Source organism: Coregonus lavaretus, assembly GCF_964263955.1.
Source record: "Coregonus lavaretus genome assembly, chromosome: 30".
NCBI lineage: Eukaryota > Metazoa > Chordata > Actinopteri > Salmoniformes > Salmonidae > Coregonus > Coregonus lavaretus.
The window spans coordinates 37,315,321-37,326,866 of record NC_140017.1 but is presented as its reverse complement, the minus strand read 5'-3'; the positions used below and the strand labels follow the sequence as shown (position 1 = coordinate 37,326,866).

General features: G+C 46.2%; 1 protein-coding gene across 1 annotated transcript in view; it reads left to right on the top strand.

Annotated features, from left to right (window-relative positions):
* LOC311106251 (rho guanine nucleotide exchange factor TIAM1-like) overlaps positions 1-10,846 on the top strand; it is a gene marked incomplete at both ends in the record, with an annotated part of 90,901 nt that extends 80,055 nt beyond the window's left edge. The window contains 9 exons of the mRNA XM_084148546.1: positions 1,062-1,137; positions 4,261-4,379; positions 4,653-4,761; positions 5,136-5,194; positions 6,315-6,423; positions 8,492-8,579; positions 9,407-9,579; positions 9,752-10,281; positions 10,712-10,846. Of these exons, the coding sequence (XP_084004672.1) occupies positions 1,062-1,137; positions 4,261-4,379; positions 4,653-4,761; positions 5,136-5,194; positions 6,315-6,423; positions 8,492-8,579; positions 9,407-9,579; positions 9,752-10,281; positions 10,712-10,846 (1,398 nt within the window). The remainder of the gene's footprint in view (positions 1-1,061; positions 1,138-4,260; positions 4,380-4,652; positions 4,762-5,135; positions 5,195-6,314; positions 6,424-8,491; positions 8,580-9,406; positions 9,580-9,751; positions 10,282-10,711) is intronic.
* Positions 10,847-11,546: the final 700 nt, after the last annotated feature.

Here is an 11,546-nt window from a genome sequence, read left to right as displayed (position 1 = left end):
CACTATCACCTGAATGGTAAGGAGGGAGGGAGGGGGGAGGAGGGAGGAGGGAGGAGGAGGGGGGAGGAGGGAGGAGGGAGGGGGGAGGGGGGAGGGGGGAGGAGGGAGGGGGAGGGAGCTGTACTCGCTGACTGACCCTGACAGTGAAGAGCACTATCACCTGAATGGTAAGGTGGGAGGGGGGAGGGAGGGAGGAGGGAGGAGGGAGGGGGGAGGGAGGGAGGAGGGAGGGAGGAGGAGGGAGGGGGGAGGGAGGGAGGAGGGAGGAGGGAGGGGGGAGGGGGGAGGGAGGGAGGAGGGAGGAGGGAGGAGGGAGGGGGGAGGGAGGAGGGAGGAGGGAGGAGGGAGCTGTACTCACTGACTGACCCTGAGAGTGAAGAACACTATCACCTGAATGGGGAGGAGGGAGGGGGAGGAGGGAGGGGGGGGAGGGAGGGGGGAGGAGGGAGGAGGGAGGGGGGAGGAGGGAGGAGGGAGGGGGGAGGGGGGAGGGAGCTGTACTCACTGACTGACCCTGACAGTGAAGAACACTATCACCTGAATGGGGAGGAGGGAGGAGGGAGGGGGGAGGAGGGAGGGGGGAGGAGGGAGGAGGGAGGGGGGGAGGAGGGAGGAGGGAGGGGGGAGGGGAGGGGGAGGGAGCTGTACTCACTGACTGACCCTGACAGTGAAGAACACTATCACCTGAATGGTAAGGAGGGAGGGGGGAGGAGGGAGGGGGAGGGGGAGGGAGGGGGGAGGGAGGGGGGAGGAGGGAGGGGGGGAGGGAGGAGGGAGGAGGGAGAGAGCTGTACTCACTGACTGACCCTGACAGTGAAGAACACTATCACCTGAATGGTAAGGAGGGAGGGGGAGGGAGGGAGGGGGGAGGGGGGAGGAGGGAGGAGGGAGGGGGGAGGAGGGAGGAGGGAGGGGGGAGGGAGCTGTACTCACTGACTGACCCTGACAGTGAAGAACACTATCACCTGAATGGTAAGGAGGGAGGAGGGAGGGGGGAGGAGGGAGGAGGGAGGGGGGAGGAGGGAGGAGGGAGGAGGGGAGGGAGGGAGGGAGGGGGGAGGGAGCTGTACTCACTGACTGACCCTGACAGTGAAGAACACTATCACCTGAATGGGAGGAGGGAGGAGGGAGGGGTATGTATATGTATGTGTATGTGTATATACAGTGGGGAGAACAATTATTTGATACACTGCCGATTTTGCAGGTTTTCCTACTTACAAAGCATGTAGAGGTCTGTAATTTTTTATCATAGGTACACTTCAACTGTGAGAGATGGAATCTAAAACAAAAATCCAGAAAATCACATTGTATGATTTTTAAGTAATTAATTTGCATTTTATTGCATGACATAAGTATTTGATCACCTACCAACCAGTAAGAATTCCGGCTCTCACAGACCTGTTAGTTTTTCTTTAAGAAGCCCTCCTGTTCTCCACTCATTACCTGTATTAACTGCGCCTGTTTGAACTCGTTACCTGTATAAAAGACACCTGTCCACACACTCAATCAAACAGACTCCAACCTCTCCACAATGGCCAAGACCAGAGAGCTGTGTAAGGACATCAGGGATAAAATTGTAGACCTGCACAAGGCTGGGATGGGCTACAGGACAATCGGCAAGCAGCTTGGTGAGAAGGCAACAACTGTTGGTGCAATTATTAGAAAATGGAAGAAGTTCAAGATGACGGTCAATCAACCTCGGTCTGGGGCTCCATGCAAGATCTCACCTCGTGGGGCATCAATGATCATGAGGAAGGTGAGGGATCAGCCCAGAACTACACGGCAGGACCTGGTCAATGACCTGAAGAGAGCTGGGACCACAGTCTCAAAGAAAACCATTAGTAACACACTATGCCGTCATGGATTAAAATCCTGCAGCGCACGCAAGGTCCCCCTGCTCAAGCCAGCGCATGTCCAGGCCCGTCTGAAGTTTGCCAATGACCATCTGGATGATCCAGAGGAGGAATGGGAGAAGGTCATGTGGTCTGATGAGATAAAAATAGAGCTTTTTGGTCTAAACTCCACTCGCCGTGTTTGGAGGAAGAAGAAGGATGAGTACAACCCCAAGAACACCATCCCAACCGTGAAGCATGGAGGTGGAAACATCATTCTTTGGGGATGCTTTTCTGCAAAGGGGACAGGACGACTGCACCGTATTGAGGGGAGGATGGATGGGGCCATGTATCGCGAGATCTTGGCCAACAACCTCCTTCCCTCAGTAAGAGCATTGAAGATGGGTCGTGGCTAGGTCTTCCAGCATGACAACGACCCGAAACACACAGCCAGGGCAACTAAGGAGTGGCTCCGTAAGAAGCATCTCAAGGTCCTGGAGTGGCCTAGCCAGTCTCCAGACCTGAACCCAATAGAAAATCTTTGGAGAGAGCTGAAAGTCCGTATTGCCCAGCGACAGCCCCGAAACCTGAAGGATCTGGAGAAGGTCTGTATGGAGGAGTGGGCCAAAATCCCTGCTCCAGTGTGTGCAAACCTGGTCAAGACCTACAGGAAACGTATGATCTCTGTAATTGCAAACAAAGGTTTCTGTACCAAATATTAAGTTCTGCTTTTCTGATGTATCAAATACTTATGTCATGCAATAAAATGTAAATTAATTACTTAAAAATCATACAATGTGATTTTCTGGATTTTTGTTTTAGATTCCGTCTCTCACAGTTGAAGTGTACCTATGATAAAAATTACAGACCTCTACATGCTTTGTAAGTAGGAAAACCTGCAAAATCGGCAGTGTGTCAAATACTTGTTCTCCCCACTGTATGTGTGTATGTATGTGTATGTGTATATACAGTGGGGAGAACAAGATTTGATCACATTGTATGATTTTTAAGTAATTCATTTGCATTTTATTGCATGACATAATTATTTGATACATCAGAAAAGCAGAACTTAATATTTGGTACAGAAACCTTTGTTTGCAATTACAGAGATCATACGTTTCCTGTAGGTCTTGACCAGGTTTGCACACACTGCAGCAGGGATTTTGGCCCACTCCTCCTTACAGACCTTCTCCAGATCCCTCAGGTTTCGGGGCTGTCGCTGGGCAAGTGTCCAAACACGGCGAGTGGAGTTTAGATCAAAAAGCTCTATATTTGTCTAATCAGACCACATGACCTTCTCCCATTCCTCCTCTGGATCATCCAGATGGTCATTGGCAAACTTCAGACGGGCCTGGACATGCGCTGGCTTGAGCAGGGTGACCTTGCGTGCGCTGCAGGATTTTAATCCATGACGGCATAGTGTGTTACTAATGGTTTTCTTTGAGACTGTGGTCCCAGCTCTCTTCAGGTCATTGACCAGGTCCTGCCGTGTAGTTCTGGGCTGATCCCTCACCTTCCTCATGATCATTGATGCCCCACGAGGTGAGATCTTGCATGGAGCCCCAGACCGAGGGTGATTGACCGTCATCTTGAACTTCTTCCATTTTCTAATAATTGCGCCAACAGTTGTTGCCTTCTCACCAAGCTGCTTGCCTATTGTCCTGTAGCCCATCCCAGCCTTGTGCAGGTCTATAATTTTATCCCTGATGTCCGTACACAGCTCTCTGGTCTTGGCCATTGTGGAGAAGTTGGTGTCTGTTTGATTGAGTGTGTGGACAGGTGTCTTTTATACAGGTAACGAGTTCAAACAGGTGCAGTTAATACAGGTAATGAGTGGAGAACAGGAGGGCTTCTTAAAGAAAAACGAACAGGTCTGTGAGAGCCGGAATTCTTACTGGTTGGTAGGTGATCAAATACTTATGTCATGCAATAAAATGCAAATTTATTTCTTAAAAATCATACAATGTGATTTTCTAGATTTTTGTTTTAGATTCCGTCTCTCACAGTTGAAGTGTACCTATGATAAAAATTACAGACCTCTACATGCTTTGTAAGTAGGAAAACCTGCAAAATCGGCAGTGTATCAAATACTTGTTCTCCCCACTGTGTATATATATATATATATATGAAAAACATAGGGGATTGGAAGTGATGCAGACAATTACATTGATGGAAGTTACAATCTATCTGCAATATTAAGCTGATCTACCCCCCCCCCCCCCCCTAAAAAAAAAATGTGTGTGAATGGGATTAGGGTTATTAGGGTTATTAGGGTTGTTAGGGTTGTTAGGGTTATTAGGGTTGTTAGGGTTATTAGGGTTATTAGGGTTATTAGGGTTATTAGGGTTGTTAGGGTTATTAGGGTTGTTAGGGTTATTAGGGTTAGTATAATAATGATCCTCTTCTCTTCTCTCTGCATCCTGTCCAGTTGCTATGAAGGCCATGAACAAGGTGGCCAGTCACATCAATGAGATGCAGAAGATCCACGAGGAGTTTGGGTTGGTGTTTGACCAGCTCATAGCGGAACAGAGTGGAGACAAGAAAGAGGTGCGGTTGTTGTTGGAAGTCTCCTCATGTTCTCCAGGTGTGTCTGTGGTGTCCAGTGGCTGTGTGGCTCAAATTACACCCCAACACCCAACACACTGTACTTCTTTTGAAAATTGCCATGGCTCTGGTCTAAGGAAGTGCACTATATAAGGGAATAAGGGGGTGTCGTTTGAGAATTTCTCAGAGTATGTTGAGGGATTGCATTGCTGTAACATTGGTGTGTTGTTAATGTAACATTATTGTGTTGTAACATGGTTGTGTTGTGTGTTCTAGGTTGCTGATCTGTCGATGGGTGACTTGCTGCTACACACCAGCGTAGCCTGGATCAACCCTCCCTCCTCCCTGGGCAAATGGAAGAAAGACCCCCAACTGGCTGCATTCAGTACGTTATAAGGACAAGACGTAGTGTGCATCCGATATGGCCTTCTCAGAACCATGCAGATAATGTGGTTCTAGTTGTCTAGAACAGGACAAAGCTACTTAGAACCTTCTCTAGATCCCTCTTAAACTGGCTGTCTGTTACATAAGGATACATGTACCACTCTGTCTAATGACAGACGTAGTGTCCCAAATGGCACCCTTATTCCATATATAGTGCACTACTTTTGACCACAGCCCATTTGGGACTGAGCGCAAGCCTGCTCACTCAATTAACATAATACTATATTATGGTAGCTTATTCATGTATTTGAAAAAGTATTACTCAAACACTGAAATCTTTCTGCTAAATCTTTCATCACCCTCTTCATGGTTCAGTCTTCAGAACAGCCGTGGTGTTTGTGTGTAAGGATGGCTCCAAGCAGAAGAAGAAAATGGTGAGTTCCATCTCTTAATACAACCCACGTTCAACCATGGTTTCTGTGAATCCTACCATTCTTAATACAACCCACGTTCAACCACGGTTTCTGTGAATCCTACCAGTTTTAATACAACCCACGTTCAACCATGGTTTCTGTGAATCCTACCAGTCTTAATACAACCCACGTTCAACCACGGTTTCTGTGAATCCTACCAGTCTTAATACAACCCACGTTCAACCATGATTTCTGTGAATCCTACCAGTCTTAATACAACCCACGTTCAACCATGGTTTCTGTGAATCCTACCAGTCTTAATACAACCCACGTTCAACCATGGTTTCTGTAAATCCTACCAGTCTTAATACAACCCACGTTCAACCATGGTTTCTGTGAATCCTACCAGTCTTAATACAACCCACGTTCAACCATGGTTTCTGTAAATCCTACCAGCCTTAATACAACCCACGTTCAACCATGGTTTCTGTGAATCCTACCAGTCTTAATACAACCCACGTTCAACCATGGTTTCTGTAAATCCTACCAGTCTTAATACAACCCACGTTCAACCATGGTTTCTGTGAATCCTACCAGTCTTAATACAACCCACGTTCAACCATGGTTTCTGTAAATCCTACCAGTCTTAATACAACCCACGTTCAACCATGGTTTCTGTGAATCCTACCAGTCTTAATACAACCCACGTTCAACCATGGTTTCTGTGAATCCTACCAGTGATATTCCATTCCCATCAAGTGGTTCTAATGTATTTGGTTTTGTTGAAGCACCACTTCCATGACTAGTCCAGTGGGTCAGTGGTACCTTCCATAACTAGTCCAGTGGGTCAGTGGTACCTTCCATAACTAGTCCAGTGGGACAGTGGTACCTTCCATAACTAGTCCTGCGGGTCAGTGGTACCAGCTGATGTATTTTAAAACGCATATCACACAGCCATCTAAACCAACCTGCAGCTCACATGACAAAAATTTACTAAAATTGTCACACCCCTGTAACTTATAAACTTAGAAAGGCTTTATAGAGCATTCATAAAGTCTTCATAAGCACTACATAGATGCTTTGGCAATCATTTATGCGTCTGTTTGGGTTCGTATCTAAGGTCTATCTGTGTGTCTCTCAGGGTGGCTCCCATCGAGTGTCGTCAGTCTCGTCTGAAGACAAGGACCCATTCCGCTTCCGTCACATGATCTCCACAGACACCCTCCAAGTCCGAGCCCTCAATAACCAAGGTACAGTTCAATATAGAGCCCTCAATAACCAAGGTACAGTTCAATATAGAGCCCTCAATAACCAAGGTACAGTTCAATATAGAGCCCTCAATAACCAAGGTACAGTTCAATATAGAGCCCTCAATAACCAAGGTACAGTTCAATATAGAGCCTTCAATAACCAAGGTACAGTTCAATATAGAGCCCTCAATAACCAAGGTACAGTTTAATATAGAGCCTTCAATAACCAAGGTAGAGTTCAATATTGAGTCCTCAATAACCAAGGTACAGTTTAATATAGAGCCCTCAATAACCAAGGTACAGTTCAATATAGAGCCCTCAATAACCAAGGTACAGTTCAATATAGAGCCCTCAATAACCAAGGTACAGTACAATATAGAGCCTTCAATAACCAAGGTACAGTTCAATATAGAGCCCTCAATAACCAAGGTACAGTACAGTTCAATATAGAGCCCTCAATAACCAAGGTACAGTACAGTTCAATATAGAGCCCTCAATAACCAAGGTACAGTTCAATATTGAGTCCTCAATAACCAAGGTACAGTTTAATATAGAGCCCTCAATAACCAAGGTACAGTTCAATATAGAGCCTTCAATAACCAAGGTACAGTTCAATATAGAGCCCTCAATAACCAAGGTAGAGTTCAATATAGAGCCCTCAATAACCAAGGTACAGTTCAATATAGAGCCCTCAATAACCAAGGTACAGTTTAATATAGAGCCCTCAATAACCAAGGTACAGTTCAATATAGAGCCCTCAATAACCAAGGTACAGTTTAATATAGAGCCTTCAATAACCAAGGTAGAGTTCAATATTGAGTCCTCAATAACCAAGGTACAGTTTAATATAGAGCCCTCAATAACCAAGGTACAGTTCAATATAGAGCCCTCAATAACCAAGGTACAGTTCAATATAGAGCCCTCAATAACCAAGGTACAGTACAATATAGAGCCTTCAATAACCAAGGTACAGTTCAATATAGAGCCCTCAATAACCAAGGTACAGTACAGTTCAATATAGAGCCCTCAATAACCAAGGTACAGTTCAATATTGAGTCCTCAATAACCAAGGTACAGTTTAATATAGAGCCCTCAATAACCAAGGTACAGTTCAATATAGAGCCTTCAATAACCAAGGTACAGTTCAATATAGAGCCCTCAATAACCAAGGTAGAGTTCAATATAGAGCCCTCAATAACCAAGGTACAGTTCAATATAGAGCCCTCAATAACCAAGGTACAGTTCAATATAGAGCCCTCAATAACCAAGGTACAGTTCAATATTGAGTCCTCAATAACCAAGGTACAGTTTAATATAGAGCCCTCAATAACCAAGGTACAGTTCAATATAGAGCCCTCAATAACCAATGCACAGTTTAATATAGAGCCCTCAATAACCAAGGTACAGTTCAATATAGAGCCCTCAATAACCAAGGTACAGTTCAATATAGAGCCCTCAATAACCAAGGTACAGTACACTCAACCATGCTGATGAATCCTGTTACAGTTTATTAATGCATTATTTGAGTCATTTGGCACACACTTAAGACTCAACCATTCCTGTATTGACTTTGTAATGTTATTCTCTGTCTGAATAGACATTATGTTCTTTGTAATGTTCTTCTCTTTCTGAATAGACATGATATTCTTTGTAATGTTCTTCTCTTTCTGAATAGACATGATGTTCTTTGTAATGTTCTTCTCTGTCTGAATAGACATGATGTTCTTTGTAATGTTCTTCTCTTTCTGAATAGACATGATGTTCTTTGTAATGTTCTTCTCTTTCTGAATAGACATGATGTTCTTTGTAATGTTCTTCTCTTTCTGAATAGACATGATATTCTTTGTAATGTTCTTCTCTTTCTGAATAGACATGATGTTCTTTGTAATGTTCTTCTCTTTCTGAATAGACATGATGTTCTTTGTAATGTTCTTCTCTTTCTGAATAGACATGATGTTCTTTGTAATGTTCTTCTCTGACACGATGGAGTGAGATAAAGATAGTCAGTGACTACAAATGAGTTGTTCTGTTCTGTACGTGAGGTCATAACTCTGTGTGTTCCATGCAGATGGAGAGGGCTCTGCCGTGTGTGAGATCGTCCACGTCAAGTCCGAGTCAGAAGGACGGCCGGAGAGGACATTCCACCTGTGCTGCAGGTGAGCCTCCTCATCCAACTGATGGCATGTCCGTCAGTCCTGACCGAAGGCAACAATGACGTTAAGTCACTGATTTATTTTGGAAACACCCTCAATAGCTTTTAATCGTTTTCATTTTAAATATATTTTCTTCATATTTTCTTCATTAATATAGCTCCTTTACAGATGCCGAAAGCACTATTAGAAGGGAAACTCCTTGATGCTGATTAATGCTGTGGCTGTAGGCCTATATATGTCTTAACGATCTGAGAATGTTTTAATTATCCTACCAATTAAATAAATCTAATCAAATCAAATGTTATTTGTCACATGCGCAGATAAGAGCGTCTGCTAAATGACAAAAAAAAAAAAAAAAAAAAAAATATGTGCGGGGGTACAGGTTAGTCAAGGTAATTTGTACATGTAGGTGGGGGGGTCAATGTAAATAGTCTGGGTGGCCATTTGCGTAATTGTTCAGCTGTCTTATGGCTTGGGGGTAGAAGCTGTTAAGAAGCCTTTTGGACCTAGACTTGGCGCTCCGGTACCGTTTGCCGTGCGGTAGCAGAGAGAACAGTCTATGACTTGGGTGACTGGAGTCTTTGACAATTCTTTGGGCCTTCATCTGACACCGCCTGGTATATAGGTCCTGGATGGCAGGAAGCTTGGCCCCAGTGATGTACTGGGCCATACGCACTACCCTCTGTAGTGCCTTACGGTCAGATGCCGAGCAATTGCCATACCAGGCGGTGATGCAACCGGTCAAGATGCTCTCGATGGTGCAGCTGTAGAACTTTTTGAGGATCTCGGGACCCATGCCAAATCTTTTTTCAAATCTCTCTCTCGTCCAGTTCTGTGGACAGTAAGAAGGACTTCCTGAAGGCAGTCCACTCCATCCTAAGAGATAAACAACGACGTCAACTGATGAAGACAGAGTCTCTACCTCCCAACCAGCAGTATGTCCCCTTCGGAGGCAAACGCCTCTGTGCCCTGAAGGGAGCCAGACCTGCCATGAACAGAACAGGTGGGGTGAGATGGGGGGCGTGTGTGTGCTTGTGTGATTAAAGCAGGTAAACGCTAACAACTAGCTTACGCTGTGTATATGTTATATCTCATCTATTGTTGTTGAAGCAAGGTTGTTATCTAATCAATTAATCCCACTGGAACCATGATGTCTGTTTCTCTTCCCTCTGCAGTGTCAGACCCGGCGCGGACCCTGGGCCGGAGGAAGCTGGTGCGGAACCGTTTCACCATCGACACAGACATTGTCTTCGACGGTGAGCCAGACCAGGAGTCCCCACTGTCCCCTGAAGAGCCTGAGGGACAGGGACAAAGGGAAGGACAGGGAAAGGAACAGGGGGAGGTGCAGGCTACAGACCAGGGGGAGGTGCAGGCAGGGGATACAGACCGCTGGGTGGAGGAGCAGTTTGACCTGGAATGCTACGAGGAGGAGCAGGCGGCGCAGAAGGAGACGCAGGTGGAAGGAGGAGGTGACGTTAAAGAAACAGACATCCTTAGTGATGATGATGATTTCTGCCAGTCTGTCAGAGGACCATCCACTGAATCACCGTCCAACACAGACCTAGAGGGGCCTGTAGGGGGCCTGTCCCTGGGAGAGGAAGGCCAAGAGGGGGGCCATAAACACCACCAGCCCCAGGGAGCCACGGGGACCACCACCCCAGGGATGAGACTTTCCCACCTGGGGAAGCAGTGTGTCCTGGCTGGGATGAGCATGGATGACCAGCGGGCTGAGGACATCTGGGTACGCAGGGAGAACTGTCCCCTGGACGTTGATGCTGTGACACAACAGAGCTAGACTAGAAGACCAGCAGACAGTTACAGACAGTGTGTCTCACCACTCAGACAGAGAGCTTTACATGAGTTACAAATGGCACCCTTTTCCCTATTTAGTGCACTTCTTTTGACCAGGGCCCATAGGGAGCATACCATAGCGGAGCGCCAAGTAGTGCACTATATAGGGAATAGGGTGCCATTTGGGACGCAAACATGAGCTTCAAGACGAGACGATCGGTGAACTTTCAATCAATCAATCCACACCCATCAAGAACACATGTGCATAGACATGCATGGCACAGCTACTTCAAGCTACTACATCGCCTCCTTGTCAGTGTGCTTGAATGCATTGTTTTGTACAGTGTACAGATAGACTGGTGAACCTCAAACCGAAGCCCTCTAATGGGAGCAATACTGGAATACAGGGAGAGGAGGGATCTTATCCAATAAACCAATCATACGGCGACATGGAGGGGTCTAATCCAATCATATGGTGACGTGGAGGCCAAGCTGTGAAAGACTGACTGAGTGGCTGGTTGACTGGCTGGCTCACTGTCTGATGGTACAATCATGGACCCAAATCAATACTGTTGCTTGGCATGGTTTGATGCCTGGGGTACTATAGATTCCTGATTATTGTTGCCAAATGTGGGTATTTGTTGTGAACACATGAAACGCAACGTTATCACTATAACTACTGTTCCCTGAAGGAGGGAAACGAGGTACAACATACTTCGGTTGAAGGATCTACAATCGCGCCTGACAAGGCCAATGACAGGCCTTCCACAGGTGATAAGCGTGAGGCTCGGATTCATTCCTTCAATTTAATACCGCTCTTCACCGAGGCCAGGAACGGGCGGTGTGGGCCAAACAGGTGTTGTACCTCGTTTCCCTCCTTCAGGGAACAGTAGTTATAGTCATAACGTTATGTTCCCTTTCAGTCAATCAACTTCGGTACAACATACTATGGGGAAATATAATCCCGCCCCAAACCGACCCTAACTGATACTAAATGACCAGACCACCCAGACCTGACCCCGCCAGGTGCAGCAGACCACCCAGAACTGACCCCAGTCTGGGTACTGCGCACACGGCGCGCTGCCTAGTGACTTTCCCCCGTCCCAGCTGTAAGCACACTGTGTGATATCCAATCGATAAAACCTCACTAAAGTGTGTGGTGATGCCCAACTCATCGCA